At 36.4% G+C, this 22,510-nt stretch overlaps 1 protein-coding gene across 1 annotated transcript in view; it reads right to left on the bottom strand.

The window, feature by feature from the left end:
- KIF18A (kinesin family member 18A) overlaps nucleotides 1-22,510 on the bottom strand; it is a 67,333-nt gene that overhangs the window by 15,321 nt on the left and 29,502 nt on the right. Inside the window, exon 12 of the mRNA XM_008148946.3 lies at nucleotides 20,683-20,918. Coding sequence (XP_008147168.2) covers nucleotides 20,683-20,918 — 236 coding nt within the window. The remainder of the gene's footprint in view (nucleotides 1-20,682; nucleotides 20,919-22,510) is intronic.

A 22,510-nucleotide genomic window follows, 5' to 3' on the forward strand; every position in this document is an offset into this window, starting at 1 on the left:
AGGGTGGGGTTCCCTTGGGGCGTGGGGCGGCCTGAGCGAGGGGCCTGTGGTGGTTTGCAGGCTGGCCACGCCCCCTGGCAACCCAAGCGGAGGCCCTGGTATCTGGAATTTATTTTCCTTCTACAATTGAAACTTTGTAGCCTGGAGCGGAGCCAAGCCTGCTGCTCCCTCTGGGGCGGCAGCCATTTCTGTGGCAGTTAATTCACCTTCTACAATTGAAACTTTGTACCCTTAAGTGGGTGAGCCCGGCCAGGGTGTGCAAGAAAGCTTTGCTTCCCCTGTTGCCGGCGGCAACCCTGGCCTGCTCTCTCAAGCTCCATTCTGCTGCCATTTGTTTGAATTTGTTTACCTTCTATAATTGAAACTTTGTAGCTTGAGTGAAGGCTTAGGCCTGACAAGGGCAGGCGGAAACCTTGCTCTCTGTGGCTGTAGCCATCTTGGTTTGGGTTAATTTGCATACTCGCTCTGATTGGATGGTGGGCATGGCTTGTGGGCATGGCTTGTGGGTGTGTCGGAGGTATGGTAAATTTGCATATTTGTCTATTATTAGATAGGATTGTGTACCTAGAACTGGGAAAAGAAAGGCGTGGAGAATAACTTACAGTATTTCCCCATTTCATCCTTTAAGTGGGACTGCTGGGAGTTAAGTAAAAGACATCTGCAGAATGTTACTCAAGTCCCTTAAATCAGGAACAGGGATGGGGAGTAGGTGCAGTAGGGGAGAAAGGGGGAGACAAAGCTATGGGATACAGCAAAATGTCAATATCTGAATATTAGCATCAACACAAAGAGGCCAGAGATTCAGTTCCAACCCAGGTGTCTCAGTGTTGAAAGGAACACTGAACAGAAAGTGCCCAATACTGTGCACCTTGCTCCCAGCATTGGTGGCCACACCACACACAAATAAAAACCTTTTGGACAAAGAGCTAGTTTCTAGCTCAGACTACTTGTGGCTATAGATCCTTTTCTACTTTCCCTGGACTGTTAGATCAATGAAAAGAAAAACATTTCCCCCTATTTCTGAACCTTAATTTCGACTTGATTATCAGCAAGTAATAGGCAAAAATATACTAATAAGCAGCACAGAGTAAACTCACTGGATCAATTAAAGGATAACATAAGAGAATGACAGAGCTGGTATAGAGACCCAGGCTAGAATTTCTAATAATCCAGATGCCACATTCTTCACCATTCCACAATGTCAAGTCCCTACCATAGGGGCAATTAAATCAGTTTTAAGAAAATGGTTAAATAAAACATAGAGCATTCACAATTACACTGTTATTTCAAGCCATATTTTACAGATTATTTGATGATATAGGGAAATGTTCATTAAATGAAGCAGTATACAAATTTTATATACAGCATGATGCCAATTTTGAAAAAAAAAAAAAAAAAGGCACCATAAACATATCAAAGCATACATGTACAGACCCTGTAAGTCAAAAATAAAAACTTAAAAAAAGGGGGGGGGGACGACAGAACGATAGTCACAGAAAACAGAGCAGAAGTAAATATGGCACAATCCATTAAAATACAAGCTATGGTTGAAAAAACTCTGAGTAATTTTATATTCTTTTTTAAAAAAACATTTTAATATCTGGGGTGGGAGGAAGGAAGCCCCCGGCTTTTTAAAGCCTCAGAAAATTCATAGGAATGGAAGGCATAAGGTGGTTTATGAGAGCACAGGGTGGGGCTAACTTTGAAGAATGGGTTGAAAGTGTACAAGAAAGTAGTCGGGTTCCCCTGACCACATCATCATCACCTATACTTCCAAGTGACTACTCTTTCATCACCCTTTTAAAAGACCTAAGGTTTTACCCTCTGGAAAGATTGCCTTCTGGCCAATACACATAGCTGACACTAGGGGGATTAAGTAATTTCTCAGTAATGAATGTATATAGATTTTTTTCTCCTACTTTTCTAAACTATTGGTAGCTGTGCTTACATATCCCCTAAATGGGAAATCAAAGGGTTCTTTTTAGAGAAACCAAAACAATAAAAAAGATGGGCATTTTTAGGTTTTCCCTACACTGACTATTTTTTTGGATATATATATATATATATATATATATATATATATATATGACACAATCAGAGTCGCTAGATATTTGATGGAATTTCTTTCTATATGATAAGCAGAACTTATAATTACACATAGGAAAAAATAAAAGGAAACATAAATGTTCTTAAAAATTTAAAATATGAAAGGGAAAATAAAAAATAAAGGTTTTAAGATAAAGTTGAGGACTCATCTCCCAGAAAGAACAAAAGAGATACCAGAAGACAGAAAATAGAAGTAGAGGATGAATTCAGGAGATCCAATATCATATTAATAAGTGTTCCAAAGAATAGAAAGAAGGGAAAAATATGTATATATGCATTTGTATATAAGTATGTGTATGTGCATAAATACATATATGAAAATTTCTCAGAGTAAAAAGATAAAGGTTTCCAGAGAGCAAGGCCCACAGATTTTAGTCTATTCTAATGAATTAAAAAAGCCCAACACCAAGGCATATTGTTGTGACATTTCAGAATACTAAGGATAAAGGAAAGATCCCCAAATCTTTCTGGGAGGAAAAAGTCACATGCATATTCACTCTTATCTGATGAATAAAAACAGCACAACAGTAAAGAGCAACACTCAAATCTAGAAGTTAATGAAGCAATATTTTCTCAGTACTTAGGAAAATTATTTCCAACCTAGAATTCTATACCCTGACAAATAATCAGAAAATAAAGATACTGCCATAAATGCATTGTCTCAAAAAAATTTACCTCCTATGTACCAATTCTCCAGAATCTACTGGAGGATGCATTTCTGAAAATAAGAGAGAATAAGAAAGAAGATGGGAACAAAAGTAAACACTACATACAGAAACCTTAAAGCTGTACAGAAAAGAGACTTTAACACTTCGTAGCTCAATAGGGAACAATATTCACTTGAATAAACTCTAGAGAATTACTTAAAAGAAGATGAAAAACATTTTGGCAAGATGGGGCAAGAGAGGAAATGCATATGTAATGTAATAAATCTTTTCCAATGTAAAAATAAGTAGATGTATAAAATTGGAAAAAGACTAACAAGAATTAGCAGTATAAATTTGAAATCCAGAAATTAAGAGAAAAAATTAGAAGAAACAGCTAAAAGGAGACTCAGAATTAGGAATCCTATATAATAAAAGGCTATTATGCAAATAGACTGAACAGCAGAACAACCGGAACAACCGAACAACTGGTCGTTATGACATGCGCTCTCCACCAGGGGGCATGTGTGGAACATGGCAGGCATCAGCTGCGGTGGGATGGTGGAGCAGGTGAGTAGGGCACCAGACAAAGACAAGTTTCTTGTAGCTGTCATCACGTGGAGCCTCTGGTGGATACCGAAAATTCTTTGCTCCTGCGTGCTGAGGTCCTGCTGCTGGCGCCAGAGCCACCGCTCACACCTGCTGTTGGTACCCGGCACCAGTCCTAATAGCTTGGAGCCATCAGTGGGTGCGAGTGGCGGTGCTGGTCCTGATCTCCCCTGAGGGCTTCTCCACCTACCCTTGCTCTTGAGGGTCTATCAGGCCAGCAGCTGCTGCTCACACCCGCTGAAGGCGCCGGCCCTGATCACACCCGCTGCTGGCACTGGCCCCAATAGTGCCTTCAGCAGGTGTGAGCAGTGCCATCAGCGTGTGGGAGTGGCGGTGGCGGGAGCGGGGCTGCAGGCAGACAGGTGACCGGGGGCATGGTGGGAGGGTCTGGGTAGGGGCGCGGAGGACGGGCCAAGACTCGCCCCTGTGCCTACCACAGCCTCGCAACTTCCTAGCCCACAGTTCCTTTCAAGGTGCATGAATTCATGCACTGGGCCCCTAGTCCTATCTAATAAAAGAGTAATAGGCAAATTAACCACCAATCCGCTACACCCACAAGCCATGCCCACCAGCCAATCAGGGGTGAGTATGCAAATTAACCCAACCAAGATGGCTGCAGCCATGGAGAAAACAGGAGGCTTGGGTTGCCCCCGGAGATGGAGGGAGCCAAGCTTTCCGCACACCCTGGTCAGCCCAGGCCTCCACTCAAGGCTACAAAGTTTCAATTATAGAAGATAAATAAATCCCAACAAAAATGGCTGAGGCCACGGGGCAAGTAGGAGTCTTGTCTCCGCTCCAGGCTACAAAGTTTCAATTGTAGAAGGTAAATAAATACCAGATACCAGGGCCTCCGCTTGGGTCGCTGGAGGGCGTGGCCGGCCTGCAAACCACCACAGGCCCCTCACCCAGGCCGCCCCACGCTCCAAGGGAACCCCCACCCTGATCCAGGACACCTTTCAGGGCAAAGCAGCTGGCCCCCACCCATGCACCAGGCCTCTACCCTATCTAATAAAAGAGTAATATGCAGATTGACCATCATTCCAACACACAAGATGGCTGCCCCCATGTGGACAAAAGATGGCCGCCACGGGAGGGCAATTGGAGGGACCCTCCAATTGTTTGTAATGCAGAATGTAAAACTATAGTTTTACATTAAAGCAGAATGTAAAACTATAGTTTTACATTCAAAAGTCTAACTGAAACATGCAAGCAAGGGAGGGCAGTTGTGGGTGATCAGGCCAGCAGGGGAGGGCAGTTGGGAGGGACCAGGCCTGCAAGGGAGGGCAGTTGGGGGCGATCAAGCCTGCAGGGGAGGGCAGTTAGGGGTGACCAGGCCGGCAGAGGAGGGAAGTTGGGGGCGACTGGGCCTTCAGGGAAGGACATTTGGGGGGACCCAGGCCTGCAGGGGAGAGCAGTTGGGGGGGTTACAGGCCTGCAGGGGAGGGCAGTTAGGGGTGACCAGGCCTGCAGGGGAGGGCAGTTAAGGGTGACCAGGCCTGCAGGGGAGGGCAGTTATGGGCAAACAGGCTGGCAGGGGAGCAGTTAGGCATCAATCAGGCTGGCAGGGGAGTGGTTAGGGGGTGATCAGGCTGGCAGGCAGAAGCGGTTAGGGGCAATTAGGAAGGCAGGCAGGCAAGCAGTTGGGAGCCAGCAGTCCTGGATTGTGAGAGGGATGTCCCAGATTGGAGAGGGTGCAGGCTGGGCTGAGGGACACAACCCCCCGTACACAAATTTCATGCAGTGGACCTCTACTGCTATATAATAAAAGTGTAGTATGCAAATTGTCCCCTCCACCGGGAGTTTGACTGGGGAGCGGGGCTGGCCGGAGGAAGGTGGACCGGCAGCTGCTAGGGACCCTACTAGTGTACATTTTGTGCACTGGGTCTATAATGAGTAATAATAGGTCAAGGAGTACTTCCATAATTGCAGTATTGCTAGCTTTCTAAATTATGTGCAGACATTACTTTCCTAAAAAAATATAAACTGAGTTTTTAAAGAAGGTAGAGGTGGAGAGAGCAAAGAGGGGATAAGACAGAGGGTGAGGAAGAACAACAGATATTTATATATATGATAAAAAATTAATAAAATGTTAGGATTATACAGGGAAAAAAACAACAGACCAACATAGATTTCTTGTTTATTCTCGGATAGCTAGATAACTAGCTGAAACTATAGTTTTACATTCAAAAGTCTAACTGAAACATGCAAGCAAGTAACATGAAATGAAATAGGCAAGCCAACAGAAGAGCTAAGATAGTCTAGGCCTCAGGAAGGTGGGAAAACTCTTTTCTTTATTTAGCCCCACATTCCACTGGCTTACCAACTCACTTCCCTACTCATGTTTTCTCTAGCATATAACCAAAAGAAAAGCAGGACAATTACCCACCTACAGTAAAATCTGAAAGGGCTAATAAAAATGTGAATCAATCAAGCACTGGAAATTAATTATCCAATATGGTGGAAAGTGGGCAGAATGAATTTAAAGTTATGAGTCCCCAAAATAAAGAAAAATTCCTCCCAGGAACAGGCAAACCACTTGTAAAATGTGAATGTTAGCATATGTAGTTTTGATATGCTGAAAAATTTATAGAGAATAATAGTAGAAATAAAAATAAACTTTAGGATAGCAAAAACGCTAAGATATAAAAGACATATTTGGATTTAATCAGTTTGCTTTCAGATATGTAAAATGTCCTAAAGATATCTAGCTTTAGTCATTATATTTCTTATACCCATCTTTAACTTCACATTTAGACCTCATATGAAGATGATGCATACTGTAATTTCTTCATAGGTTTGTTGAGAAATATTCAGAGGTTTAATCAAGAGAGGATGTCACTTGAAGAAATCAGCATAATTTTTATTAATATTTTCAAATAAATCAGAATAACACAAATATAAAGAACAGTTGGGGACCTACTTGGAGAGAAACTGTTCAATGAAAAACAACTTTGGCATTACTTTATTTATAAAGGTCTAAAACAATTATCCTGAAATTCAAGATGATTTTTTTAGGCTTACTAATACCTCACACAGTTGAAAGCACATGTTAATGAACTAACAATTCTATGCACCAATTGCCGTTTTAAGAGACATGAAGCTGTTCTCATAAAAATGACAATTTAGCAAAAATGCATATACAGTGCTAGAAATGTATGAATAAACTCCTGGTTTAGGGAAGAAGGTAGGCAGCTGCGGTTATATGACCAAATAACATAACTTTCAAAATGATTATGTGCTACAATTCAAACCAGGATTTTTAAAGTGGTCAGAATTAGGGCTGCTGAAAGAGCCTCTCTTCTAAACACTACAGTACGTTTTGTTTAATGAATCCAATCTTAGTCTTTGTAATACTTATCCATTAATAGTTTAGGAAACATCTTAAAATATTTATATGGTGCTTTAAGGCATCTTATATACAACTGAAAATGTGCATTTCAGAATAAAGTGGTTAGTGTTCTATTCATCTGTTCCTGCATTATGGCTACAGATTCCCGCTTCAAAGTTTTGTTTACTGTAAGTCCATAGAGAGACTTAAAAAGGAAGTCAGACAAAAACATTGTGCTGAGACTGCCAAGTTTTAGAAGCCTTTCAAAAGACTTTTAAGTATTAAAACCACTTTTAAAACGAACTCTAAATGCAAGCACTAAAGTTGTGGATTAGATGGAGGAAAAAATACAATTTTCATCAGTAAAGTCCAAATTTAACATAATTTTATCTGGATTACAATGTAAGTACATAAACATTTGTGTTGTTTGTGTAGTATTGTGTAGAATAAAATGTGCTATATTAATAATATAAACATTAATATCTGCTAAAAATAAAAATAAAAACAGTGAAAAGCATAATGAAATTAGAATTAATTTGCCTGGCCCACTAACTTAAATTTGCTAAGTGGTTTATGAAGTAAACAAAGTTTATGACACTTGCCATCTCTTCTCCCCAAATTTCTGGTATTTTTAAGGAATATGATCAACTAATAGCAATGTAAAGAGGTAATACATTGACCATTCTGACTTTATTAATGAAATATAGAGTATCATGAAGAAGTATGTTAGGACACATTAGAATAACTGACTGCCTGTACCTCAAGAGAAACATCTAAAATGCATTCATTGGCTGTATTGTTCTTTAAGATATTTGAGTCAACCTAGGAGCACAATCTAATCTACTTGATTCTGTCTAACTTTCAAATATTCATTTTTCCAAGAAGTCTAATGCACACATATACCTAGGGACTCAGAAATGTTTCTAGTAGGAAAAAACAAAACAAACAGAAAGTTGTTTCATGTCTTAAAAGTAGTTTTAAGAAATGTCAGTATAGTCTTACTTTTAAAAGATTTTTAAAAATAACTTTCATTTTGCCTGGCTGCAGTGGCTCAGTGGTTGAGCATCAATCTATAAACCAGGAGGTCACAGTTCGATTACAGGTCAGGGCATATGCCCCCGATCGTGCAGAAGGCAGCCAATCAATGAATCTCTCTCATCACTGATGTTTCTATCTCTCTCTCCCTCTCCCTTCCTCTCTAAAATAAAAAAAATATATTAAAAAATAACTTTCATTTTTATTTATTATACAAATTATCCTAAAATAGGTCCTGAGATTAAATGTTACATACATCAATATAAGTATATATGTAATATTATATGACACATATAACACTTCTTACACAATCCTGCTAAGATAAATAGTAGTCTTAGAAATATTAGGTAAACATTAGAAGGTTGTTATAAGTCATGCAGCACATATCTTAATAGAAAGTAGAAAAAACAAAGTGGTTTTATGTCTATTTTCATAAAGGTAGTCTTAAGAAACATCAATATATTTTTACTTTGAAATATTTTCTTTTAATTGTTATAAGAAATGACTTAAATTATTAACAAGTAACATCCAAATAATGTTAAACGAAGTGCCTATTACAGAGGAAAACTTTCACATCAGTGTTTCCTAGTAACAAAAAAGAAAGGCCCAAGTAATATAAACCCTTACCTACTTTAGCAATCCATATTTTTTACTGAATTCCCACTTTAAAATGGTAGTTCTAATTCCTGACTAATTACAGACCAACAGGAAAGTCACAGAACCAGAATTAGTACTAGATGGTCTTAATGGCCATTTAAATTTAACTTTCTCTTTTATAATTTGTTGCTCACAGCAAGAAAGTGACATGCTTAAAGTCATAATATCAATCATACTCATTGGCAGAACTGAACTCTCTTGTTAATTTACCAGGGAAAGTCAGACAAAGAAACCAAGTAATACAAAGTAATAACGCACATAATTATACTGAAGACTTAAAAATATAGAATTTTCTTTACAGACCCAAAATATAAATAGAAGGCAATGTATCCTTTCATCTCCCCCAAACTGAGATGCTAACGCTCCTATTACTGGAAAGAGAACATAAATGTGCACAAAATATGGATAACCTTATCATTTAAATACGGTTAAAGAAAATTAACCATCATGAACAAAAAAAAAAGAAAGAAAAAAAGGTACCATATATGGCAAATGGTTTAGAGCTCTTGTATGTGTATATATGTATGTCTATGTCTACATGTTGTGTGTGTGTGGTCAGATATCTATCAATCTGGAAAGAACTCTTACAAAATAAATAAGGAAAAGAAAAAAAAAAAAAGAATAAAAAACACACCCCAAAACAACCAAACAAACCAGAACACTAAAGCAAAAGCAAAGAACAGGTAATTAATTCAGAGTGAACTACAACGAACAAAAGCACAGAAAAAAATGTTCACCATAATTATCCATTAATGGTGGTAGACTGTACAATTACAGTACTTCTGAAGAATAGTTTGACAACGCATACCAAATGCCTTAAAAATGTACATACCCTTTGATCTAGCTATTTTACTTTTTAGAAGGTTAGCCAAAGCAGTGGTTGGCAAGCTGTGGTTCGCGAGCCACATGCGGCTCTTTGGCCCCTTGGGTGTGGATCTTCCACAAAATACCACGTGCGGGCGTGCACATACAGGGCGATTGAAACTTCGTGGCCCATGTGCAGAAGTCAGTTTTCGGCTCTCAAAAGAAATTTCAATTGTTGTACTGTTGATATTTGGCTCTATTGACTAATGAGTTTGCCAACCAATGGCCTAAAGAAATACTTAAGACAAGTTGTAAAATACACACATACACACTTTACTGAAGTGTTGCTTATAACAATAATAATGTGAAAAAAAACCCAAATGTTCATTAGTAGGGGGTTAAATATAATATACACTATTTAAAATGAGTTAAATTCATATTTGATACAAAAATCAAGTGGTTCAGTAAAAAAAGCTATATATGTGGCATCTCAATTTTTAAAAAATCAAACTACATATCCATGCTTAGGCAAAAAAAAAATGTTCAATATGCTATTAAAATAAAACATTAATAAATTAAACATTAATAAAAATGAAAGGCATTCCTTTTGGCATGACTTTTTTCAAATTATAATAAATGAAATTTATTGTTAAATAACAGTTAAAACATTAGCGATAGGAGCAATAAACTTAACAAATTATTGAAAAAAAATGTTTCCAACAATCAATGAAGTTAGTTTTGTTGGGGAGAAGGGAGGTATGCTATAACCGTGGAATAAAAAATTACAATGGAAATGCAAAAGAATATGTGTGGGCAAAAGGGAGAGGACTCATTAAAAAGAAGGTTTCATAAAGGAGATAGTATATGAATTGGACTATGAACAAGATTACTATGTGGATGGAGCTAGAGGAAACAGCACTCAAGATTGAGGGAAAAGCCTGGAAACGACAGAGGCAAGATATAGAAAGCGTGTCTAAGAGAAGGTGGGGACACGAAGTGCCATATGAAAATGAGTCTGCATCCTGACAACGGACTGGGAAAGCCTTTGAAGGCCCTTTTAGTAACGGGTCTACACTCTATTAGGGAGATCATTTTAGTGTGAAGGGTAGATTTTTAAAGGACAGAAAAGAGAAATAGAAACCAGTGTAGACATCACCATAGTTATTCATTTCTTATACCAAATTATCTCAATATGTATTAAATTGAATTTAAGAAACATTATTCTATAAATACAAGTATTAACTGGCAAGTTCATGTGGTTTCTTAGGTAGATTGGGTCTGTATTTATTTTTTAGCTTTCTGAAATACTCCACAGATGGTTCCTTTAAATAAAGAGACTAGATAATTTATCATCAATGAGTTAAAAATCCCTCTTAAAAAATGGGCAGGTCTTGTGGGGTCATCTTTTTGATGTCCCATATCATGTGTTCTGAATGAGTTTGCCCAGAGGAACTAATTTATCAAAAGCTTAAGACTCTAAAACTTAAAAGATTTACAGAACTGTATGTTAGTATAAGAAGCAGAATGCAGTACTTAGCAAACATGAGTCAGAGGCTGCAAAGTAGGGTTCATGACAGGGAGACATTGATGAATGGGATAAGATCTAATTGAGGTTTGGTACAACATAATGGCAAAAATTTTTCCTTTGCTAGAACTCATGTTAATATGTGCATAAGAAGGTATTTTGGGAAACTATGCTAAATTAAAATTAGTTGGCGAAGTTCTAAAGTGAAATCAAATATTAATATATGCATTTCAATAAACACTTCTGGGCTACAAATGATTGATACAATTATTATACTAATCACAAATCTGAATTCTTTTTAACAGCCTTGTGACTCATGGAATTCATAGTTGCAAATGACACAAGTGAATAAATTTTAACTATTTAAAAGATATATAACCTCAAGTTACTACTGGATTAACCAAATTAATACATCTTATAATGCATTCATAAGACACTATTGTAGTTTATTGTAGCATTAATGTTTATACAGATAATATCATTTACTTACAAATATTATAGAAAGAATACGCTTCCCCATGTATTAAGAATTATGTAACAGTTCTTTAAATTAATCCAGCACTCTGAGTAATAAATCAACCATAACTTTTTTGATACCCATCCCTGTGGAAAATAGCAGATACCATGTTTTCCTCTCAATCTCATTTTCCTAGTATTCATGCTTATTTAAGATGAAAATAAAAATAAAAAGGCAATGCAAAGAACCTTTTAATTTACAGTAACATCTGCAGTTACAGACAAATAACTGAACATAGTCTTGTGCACAAAACAAGGGTCCAAATGAAATATATTTAGGGCTACAAGCATGACTACTGTTGTTATTGATAATGATTGCACTTTGTCGACAAATTAGAAAATATATGGAGTATTTCCTTTATATAAACATCTTTTGATGCTTCATATTTATTATATTAAAGAATTAGAATAGAGATATCCTGTTTTTTTAAAATGAAATTTCTTTCTACTCAAGTAATTTTAGGGGAAATCTAAACGTCAGCCAATACTCTATATTCAATCAGAATATCTGTACTATAGCTCTCCTGTATCTTTTCTGTTATTGTACTTCAAGATAAAACCACTGGCATGGGGTGCAAAATTTTGGAAAAGGAAAGGTTAGAGACAGAAATATTACTAACTGTGAGTTTCCAGATGGATAACGAAGAAATCTTGACTTTTCATTTAATGTCAGAAATCTTATCAGTTCCATAAATAAATCTTGCTGCCAGCACCCCATCCTGCACGGCACTCAGTGAGCGAGTGCACTTTCTGTTTTCCAGACCCAAAATAGGTTCATGTTTTATTCCACGTCAACAGACATGTAGTTTGTAGGCAAAGATCTCAAGTCAAATTTCTATCCCAAAATCAAGTACTGCCATTGGTAAAATTAACAAAATTAAAAAAAGTAGTTTCAACTTAAGAATATAGGCTTATTAAATACAAAAGTAAAAATAGTCCACATAGCAAAAATTTAAAACATTATATTGAGGGATATATTTAATAACAAGTGTATACTAAACATGTGAAGAAAACTTAAAACTTTGCTGAGGCACATACAAGAAGATATGAATATGGAGAGACAAACTATTCTAGAGTGAGAATATTTGATATGGAAAAATGTGAAAACAAAATCAATGTATAAACTTTTGAAAATATCTTATTTCCTTGGAATTGGAAAAAAATCATTGTAAGATTCATTTCTTGGTCAGAGACAGCCAAGAACATTTTAAAAACAAAGAATAACAAAGGAAAATTAGCACTGCTATATAAAAAATTATAAATTATCAATGATAGAAATCCAATAAACAGAATTATATATACTACTTACTATATGTAAAACAAAGGTGCCATAAAGATGGATTGTCAATACATTACACAAGAATGACAGGCTCTTTAGAAAAAATTAAGTTAGATTCTTGCCTGTTATTTTAAAATAAATTAGAATAAAATGATTTTGATGGCAGAGAAAGAAAAAAAAGACCAATTTTATTACATAAAAGTTTTTAAAATGAATATCTCAAACAAAGGTAAGAGTAAATGATAAACTTGAAGAGAAATGATAAATTTGAAGAATACATTTGCAACATGCATCTTACAGGAAAGAGTTAATATCCCTGATGATCTCATCCTGCCCTATGACTTTAAATATCATCTAAATGTTAACAACCCTCAAATTTATATTTCAATTTAGACTTCTCTCCTGAACTCCAGATTCTTCTATTCAACTGCTTACATGATGTCTCCACCTGGATGAATCTTAGACAAAATTAAAATGCCTCAAAATGAACACCTAATCTTCTACCACCCCCACCCTTTAAATTTGTTTCACCCGAAGTCTTCCCCATCTCTTTTAAGATGACTTGATTCTTTCAGTTGCTATGTTAAAAAATCTTAGTCATCCTTGACCTTTCTTTCCCTCACATTCCAAATCCAATTTGTCAGGAAATTCTGTTGGCTCTACCTTCAAAATATATTAGAATCTACTTCTCATCACTCCCATTGCTACCAACCGTGTCTGAACCACCACCATCTTTCACTTGGGTTATTGCAGTATTCTCCTAACTGTTTCAGTTCTTGCTATAAGAATAGATTTACAAATCTATTTGCAACACAGTAGCCAAAGGGAAATTTTTTCAGATCATGTCAGTCTGGAACAGTTGTTTTGTTCAGAAGCCCAAGTCCTTACAACGACTCTCAAGGTTGTAAGTTAAGTGATCTTCCTTCCTCCCCATTATCCCTATGATCTCATCACTGTCTACTTCCCTTCTCTTCTCCTTTATATCAGTTACATACCTTTCTTACCATTCCATGAATGTACAAAAGCAAACACCTATTGAATGAATGAATAAATACCTCTATCTTAGTCTCTTATAAGTAACCACTTTTACAAAAGATGATTATGCCAGAAAAATTTTCAAATGATGGCTAGGTCCCTCACAGAAAACAAAATAGATCCTTAAATAGCTGGAAAAAAAGTAAATATTTGAACTATATTAGTGATCAAAGGAAAAATATAAAAAAGATAATATGACTATTAAACTGATAAAGGATCAATGAGTAATTAGCAAAGACAAAAGAGGGAGAGTGACCCCCAGATTTAGTAAGTGTTAATAGATACATCAACCAAAGTTTGGGCTTTGTTTGAAGATTGATAGGAAAAAAACTGTAAGAAGAAATCATTTATGAGACAGTGAGGGAAATGTGAACACTGATTAGATGACATTAGGTATGAAGAAGGCATTGTGTTTTCTTTTAGAGACACTAAGATATACATGGAAGAAATGATATGGTATCTGAGATTTCTTTCAAAATATTCCAGTGTGCTTGTTGTATATGGGGTGGAGGAAAGCAGATGGTATTTTCAAGACTAGACATTAGAGAATTCCTAAAGTTAGATGATGAGTACATGGGCTCATTATAGTATTTTTTTGACTTTTATGTGTGTTTGAAAATTATTTTCTTAAAAAAAAAAAGAAAAAAGCATATTTTCCTATAGAACTGCTAATGGGAGTTCAAGTTGGTATAATCACATGAAGGCAAGGGGTATAACTTGGCATTATGTATTATAAACTTTAAAAAAAAAGTGCATATTTCTTGAGCCAGAAATTCCACTTACAGGAATTTATCATGGAAATAATCAGACATGAGCACCAGGATAAAAATACATATTAGCTTAATATAAAAATAAAAATTTATTAAACAACCTAAATGCTAATAGAGCACAGAGTAAATTAATTATGGTTAATCTCATCAGACTTTTAAAAATACCATGTGTGTTTTAAAAACAATGAATTCAGTTGAGCTAGTAAATACTCTCTAAAAGTTCCTAAAGCAGAGGGGAAAAAACCCCACAGCATTTAGTATTTTTGAAATTTAACAACAAAACCACTTGACATTACCTGTTTTTAAGAGTATGGAAAAAAGTCAGTGATACATGTGTAAGCTTAAGATGAATGAGACACATCTGACTCATGTTTTGCTTAAGTTAAATCACTTCAATTTAACTTCTAAAATTTGTTAAGATTATCATTGATAGTATAGTATAATTTTAGCAATATATGCTATCTGGGTATTGCCTCATGTCTATAGAAATGCAAATGTACACTGCACTATTTTACTTTTTAAAATGAGGTATTTCAATATTCTAAGACTCGGAAAAACAAATATTTATAAGTGGCCTCAATTTACACCCCTTCCCTGTTATTCACCTTTGACTCTACTTATAATGTAGACAACACAGATAATTCATGGAGTAGGCAAGACATACTAAGCAAATAGTTAATCTATAAAATCATGTGAATGAAATATGAAACTAAGAAAAACAAAACCCACCTTCTGATACACTTTTTAAAAAGAAAATACATCTTTATATAATGCACATTCTACTTGTCTTTCCCTTTCAAAATACTATTAAAAGAAATTAAGAGCCAAATAAATGTTTTGTTGTACTGTTGACAAGTATAGTCTACACAATTACATTGTAAATGAAATATGGATTTTTAAATGAGGAATAATGACTATCATATAGCAGGTGGTCAGTATTTCTAAATCTTGGTGTTAAAACCATATTTCCTCTTCAACATCTTGAATACATTATATGGAAAAAAATCAAGGCCCCAAAGGTATGAAAGAACATGAAAAAAACCTTATTTTCTTTCCAATGATCTCAACTAGGTAAGTTCCAATGCTTTACAAAAAAAATTACATATATCCAACTTCTCTATCATCTTACTATCAAAATATAAGGAACTTAATAATGGAGACCTAGGTAAACAGACCAACCTCTCTATGCAAGGCAACTAAAATATTTGGACAAAATATAAAACACACACACACACACACACACACATAAAACATATGCTTAAGACACAGGAGAGCTAACAGAATTTTGAAGAATTATAGGCAAGCGTCAGGAGGTAGTTGGAGGCTATTTTCCTCTTGAGGTTGTTAGCTGATGCTAGAAGAGGTGGCAGAAATGCTTAGTAACATTGCCGAGAGCTTTGTAGGTCTGGGTGCTGGAAGTGGAATTTAGGGCCCACAAAGAGGAGTTGTTTATAAACCCTCCTTGTAGATACCATGAACAGCTAAACTATCCTATACAATAAAAGGCTAACATGCAAATCGACCGAACAGCGGAATGACCGGTGGCTATGATAGGCATTGACCACCAGGGGGCAGATGCTCAATGCAGGAGCTGCCCCCTAGTGGTCAGTGTGCTCCCACAGGGGGAGAACCGCTCAGCCAGAGCTCTGAGCCAGGCTCAAGGCTGGAGAGTGCAGTGGCGGGAGCCCTCCCGCCTCCGTGGCAGCGCTAAGGATGTCTGACTGCCAGCTTAGGCTCCCTGCAGGAATCGGGCCTACGTCATCAGTTGGACATCCCCTGAGGGCTCCTGGACTGTGAGAGGGTGCACGCCGGGCTGAGGGACAACCTCCCCCCCACCCCGAGTGCACGAATTTTATGCACCGGACTTCTAGTAGAGGATAAAGCAAGGGTAGGCGGGCCCTTGCAGAAACAGATGTTCAGTTTCAAATGATCTCAATCTATAAAATTGAAGTGATTTTGGATTGATAATGCCATCAGGAGCCTGGAAGAAGGGAATGTAATTCTCCCTGAAGACATTATTATCAGAAGACTCAAAGTACTTCTATAAACAATTCTGCAAATACATGTCTGATAAACAAAAATTAGCATGCATTTATGAAAATAAAGCGACAAAACCAGCAGAAGGAGATAACAGAAACAGGGCCAGAGGGTTTAGACTTCTAACTTTTTAGACAGAGACTTTAACTGAAATTAAGAACCTACTGGCTTTAAGAACCAACTATAAAATATGTAAAAAAAAATCCAATGAGAGAAAAAACTGAAAAGCTGGGGAGTAGAAGGCATAGACTATGAGAAGTTACTATGCAATAAAACTGTGGAGTCCCAGAAATAGAGGAGAGAGCAAAAGTAACCGATATATTTGAAAATATAATGGTTAAGAAGTTTTTAAAACTAATGAAAGATAACTCAGACACAAATTCAAACAGTTCTATGAACCCAAGTAAGAGAAGCAGAAATAAAATTACATAGACACAATATAGCAAAAGTACTAAAATCCAAAGACAAAGAAAAAATATTTTAGTAAGCTGGAAGTCAAGACTGCATCCAAGGGAGAAACACTTATAATAAAAATTGACTTCATCAACAAAAGGCAGAGGATAATTTTTTTTAAGTGCTAAAAGAAAAGAACTCTAAATTGAAATTCTATACCCAGCAAAATAGTCTTTAAGAAAGAAAAGTAATATAAATACATCTTCAGATGCATAAAACTTTAAGAAAATTCAGCATTAGCATACCCAGTGTAAAGGAAATGCGAAAGGTTCTTTAGAGGAAAGAAAAATTGTCTTGCATAAAGACAAAGAGATGCTGGAAAGATATAGAACAAAAATCTATACTAATAAAAGCGTAATATGCTAATTAGACCGGACAGCTGAACGACCTTCTGGACGTCTTTCCGGATGACCTTCCAGATGAAGCTGGGGCTGCGAGGGCTGAGGCAAGCCACCTCAGCTGCAAGGGCCGAGCCTCTTGCACGAATTTCGTGCATCGGGCCTCTAGTAGTAAATATGAATATGGTACAGACAATAAAAATAATATGCTATGGGTTTAATATATAAATAAAAATAAAGTATATTTTAACAATGATATACATGTCAAAAGAGGGGATAAAGGTGTTAAAGAATTTCAAGCTTCTAGCACTGGCTGAGAAGAGGGTGGAGATAACAAATAGTTATTTTGATAAACAGACTTTCATAAAGCAAGACTACATGTACAAAAGGATAACTACTAAAGAATATAAAAAGAGTATAGAGCTTTCCAGAGGTGAAAAAATGGGGCATTAAATATTACTCTATCATTTCAAAGGCAAGTTCTAACAAAAAGAAATTTAGAATAAGCAGGACATTTAGAAAGCAAATCACAAGATGGTAGATTTAAAGCCAACTACCAACAAATTCATTACACGCACATTAACTAAAATATAAACTGATAAACAGAACAAAAAAGCAAAACCCAATTACGTGCTGTTTATAGGAGACATGTTTGAAATAAATATAAAGGTTCACTGTGAAAGAATTGGAAAAAAGATAAACATGAAAACACTAGGCAAAAGATAAATAGCATAGCTAGCTATATTAATATTAAAATAAACTTAAGTTAAATATTACTAGACTAAGGGTATCTTATAATAAAAAGATGTAGAACTCTGACATATATAGATGTAAGAATATAATTTCAATAAAAGAAAGCTAAAATTGACGGAATAAAACAGGGTAACAAGCAGTAGGCAGACCACCCACTCCCCCTAAAGATGTCCAAGGCCTAGCCCCTAAAGGTGCATATGTTGCATTGCATGACAAAAGGGATTTTGCAGATGTAAATAACATTATAGAATTTTAAATTCTTCTTTTAGTATAAAACAAATCCCTTAATTTTTCAAGTGTTTTAGAAAATAATTTTATATTTAAGTATTAAAAATAAACACAAAATTTACCAGTTTACATTTTTTTTAACCCACAACTCAAGCATCCATCCACTCTGTGCACAGCAGTATTCTAGGGGCAATAAAAGGGATTCTTAACCTTAAAAACATGACTTCACTTTCTGAAGTTGGATCTTCACCTTTTCCAGATTGTTTAAATAGGAAGAATACCCGCCCCAGCCGGTTTGGCTCAGTAGATAGAGTGTAGGTCTGTGGACTGAAGGATTCCAGGTTCGATTCTGGTCAAGGGCTTGTGCCCAGGTTGCAGGCTCGATCCCCAGTAGGGGGTGTACAGGAGGCAGCCGATCAATGATTCTCTCATTATTGATGTTTCTCTCTCTCCCTCTCCCTTCCTTTCTGAAATCAATAAAAAATATATTAAAAAAAAAAAGAATTACATTTATTTTAAAAAACAAAATAGGGGGATTATCTGAGATCAGTGATTTTCAACCAGTGTGCCGAGGAATTTTTAAATATGCAAAATCTGACTATTTTAGTCATGGATACTGACCCCTTATCCTTTTGATTGTCAAAAAAAATGACAGCAGCCAACACAACAATAGTCAATAGGCGTGTATGAATAAAAATGATGTTTGTGGGGTTTTTCTCAGATCGGCAAAAAATAAATATTTTTGGTGTGCTGCAGAATTTGAATAATTAGTTTATTTGTGCCATGAGATGAGAAAGGTTGAAAATCGCTGTCCTAGATTATCCAGTGGGCTCAATATAATAATGTGAGTGTTTAAAGCAGAGGATTTTCTCTAACTGTAAGCTACTGCTTACATGTGTCAAAAGGGAAGGTCAGGAAGCATGAAAAAATGATTTGACCTGTCATTGTTGGCTAGAGGATGAAGTGATGCAGAGGGCCACGTGCTAGGGAAAATGAGTGACCCCTAAAAACTTAGAATGACCTCTGGTAAAGAGCCAAATATAAAACATAGATCTCAGCCCTACAGTCACATAGAACTGAATTCCAACTATGCGAATAAGCCTAGCAGCACATTCTCCCCTAGGTCCTCCAAATAAGGGATGCACACCTTGATTTTGGCTGTGTGAAACTCTAGCACTTTAACCTATTAAACCTGCAGGACTTCTGGCCTACAGAACTCTTTGAGGTAATATAGCTGATATGTTCATGCCAATTTGTTAGGGCAGCAATAGAAAACAGATACAAAATAGAAAAATACACAATAATAGAGGGAATTTCAATAGGTTTCCTCAGTATTTGATAGAAGATAAATTAAAACATAAGTCATTAAGAATAAGATTTGAAGACTATAAGCTAACTGGGCATAGAACAAGTATCCAGCAACTTCAACAGATTAAAATCATACAAAATATTTTCTCTAAATATAATTCAATGAAGCTAGAAATCAATAACCCCAAAATAGGCTAGAATTTGCCACATGGATCAAAGAAGAAATTATAACAGAAATCCAAAAATATTTTTAACTAAATAATAATGAAATATATGTATCAAAACTGTGAAGTGAAAACTTTGTTTAAAAATGTTCCATGCACACTCATGAAGTAGATAGCAAGTGATCTCCCAACAGAAAAAGAGTAAATTCTACACTATTAGATATTAAGAACAGCTTATTATGTACTAAAGAATGTGATATTCTTAATCATAATCTGTAGTCCTTCATAGATGTTAAATTTTAAAGAAAGAAGTAAAATTAATACATCAAAAATGGGTGAAATAACTTAAAGGTTTTATTGTTGGAGATATTTAGGATATCAAGCACACTTGCTCTTGGACCTGTGAGAGATACTGGTTCATTGAAACCATTCTGAAGCTCATCTTCCCATTAATTCTCACAAAAATAGCCAAACCTATTAAAAAAATTAACTGTTCTGTAGATTGATATATTAAGGAGGCTACTACATTTTACAAATGTTATTGTCTATACTAATAAAAGGGTAATATGCTAATTAGTCCAGGAGACCTTCTGGATATCTTTCTGGACAAAACCATGGTGGCAGGGCTGAGGCAGAGGTCGTTAGGGGTGAGCAGGATGGCAGGGGAGGGCAGTTGGGGGCGATCAGGCCGGCAGGGGGGGTAAATGGGGGCAAGCAGGCCAGCAAGAGGGGGTAGATGGGGGCGATCAGGATGGCAAGGGGAGCAGTTGGGGGCAAGCAGGCCGGTGGGGGGGGGGCAGTTGGGGGCGAGCAGGCTGGCAGGGGAGAGCAGTTGGGGGCGAGAAGGCCGGCAGGTAGAGTGGTCAGGGGCAATCAGGCAGGCAGGCGAGTGGTTAGAAGCCAGCAGTCCTGGATTGCGAGAGGGAAGTCTGACTGCCGGATCGGCAGTTGGACATCCCCCGAGGGGTCCCAGATTGGAGAGGGTGCAGGCCAAGCTGAGAGACACCGCCCCCGTCTCCTCCCACCTCCCGCCCCGCATGAATTTCGTGCACTGGGCCACTAGTTTACTCAATAAAATAAAAGCCATACTCACAACAAGTAGTAGTCTGAACTGGTGCAAGTTGTGGAAAGGTCATAAACATAGAAACCCCTGGTAGAACGCTCTGCTTATCAGATTCAGTAGTTTGGTCAGCCCAAACAACCACTTTTTTCCTCTCCACCAAATGTTCAATCTCTTTGAAGTCAGACTCAAAGGCAGCATTTGACAGGCCAGCTTCTTTTAATGAACAGTACTGTTTTCGCAGGGTTGGAAGTAAAGCATTCAATACTCTATATACAAAAGGTGACAAAGAAGGAGAGATAAATACTAAATTTTAAATACACTTTATAGTTCTATTTAACATCCAAAGTATTAGCAGGTAATTTAAATGATTCCCTGTATATATGTTCTTTTTAGAATATTTCAGTCAATTACCTCAACATATTCTTAATACTTTAAATACAGAGTGGAAGGAATCTTGGATCTGAATTACGAGCACCAGGCTATACTCTTAGTCTTCATTTGCTTCCATATGATCTTGGATAAGGGACAACTGAGGTTTCTCCTTTATTACTTGGGGATCAATTGAACAGCTACTACTTATAATAGGAAATTGTTTTGAGAACCAAATGAATTAAATACATATAAATGCTTTTTGCAAAGCATTATGTGATTCACAAACCAAAGATATTGTAAGTTACTTAACATCATGGGATTAAAATGAAAAATTAATATACTCTGTCAAATGAGGAGACTCATTTTAGGTATATGACATTTAAAAAACAACAAGAAAAAAACAGAGCTCAATTTTCCTTTCAGTTAGTTCTTCATGAGGTAAGGCAATGGCTTCCAAAGCTATTCCAAGGGGATTCAAGGAAATAAGTTGTAGACAAGAATGGTGGGTATGGGGAAATTGATGGGACACAATAGATTCTTGGCTCTGATTCAACGTCTTTCCTACTGTTGTTAATCAGAGCAGCAGTGAATGCATCTTTTTATGTATTAGACCTCCACGTAAGTGCTGACTGAATAAATGCCACAGCTAAATAGTTATAAATTTATACACTCAATCAATGGTTCCTAACTTTTAAATCAAGGAAGATGTCATAAAAAAACATGAGTAATCTTGAAATGATTCAGTCCTGGTGTTGACGTATAACATCCAGAAGAATAGAACCCTTGGAAGTATAAATAGGTCAGTGGGAAAAGAATAGGCATTAATTTTAACACAAGGAAGTGATTGCTTTATTACTTAGGAGCCTTAAATATTTAGATAGTCTGTGATACTTTTCATTTTGGTGAGAATGGGGAGTACTTCATTTAAGCCAAATTGGGAACTATAGGAAAGTTAAGTAAAAACAATTATTTATTGAATACCTATACTAATCAGGCACAGTGCAGAGAAGTTACCTGTTATTCTTAGAAAGGCTTGCTAGCAAGGTGGGTCTGTAGCTGGCACACTGAACGTTGGATTTTGACAGGGTTCTCATCATTTTCAAAATTGATAAGAGTGTCTCACTGTGCTTAAACGGTTTGTACAAACAATGTGGTTCATGCTGAACAATTGCTTTCCTTCTGGGAAGTCTGTTTTTGGTACATACTAAGTACAGCGTGCCCAGAGGTGGCCATAGGGAACCACAACCTATGTTACATTTGTATGCATTTTATATGAATATATTTATATACACATTCATTTATTATTATTTTGAAAACATAATGATCACCACAATAAGTCTAGTTAACATTCATCACCTCAAGTAGTTACAGAATTTATTTTTTCCTTGGGATGAGAATTTCTAAGATCTCTTTTAGTAATTTTCAAATATGCAATACAGTAATATTAACTAAAGTCACCATGCTGTATATTACATACCAATGACTT

The sequence above is a fragment of the Eptesicus fuscus genome, chromosome 13, assembly GCF_027574615.1.
Source record: "Eptesicus fuscus isolate TK198812 chromosome 13, DD_ASM_mEF_20220401, whole genome shotgun sequence".
Taxonomy (NCBI): domain Eukaryota; kingdom Metazoa; phylum Chordata; class Mammalia; order Chiroptera; family Vespertilionidae; genus Eptesicus; species Eptesicus fuscus.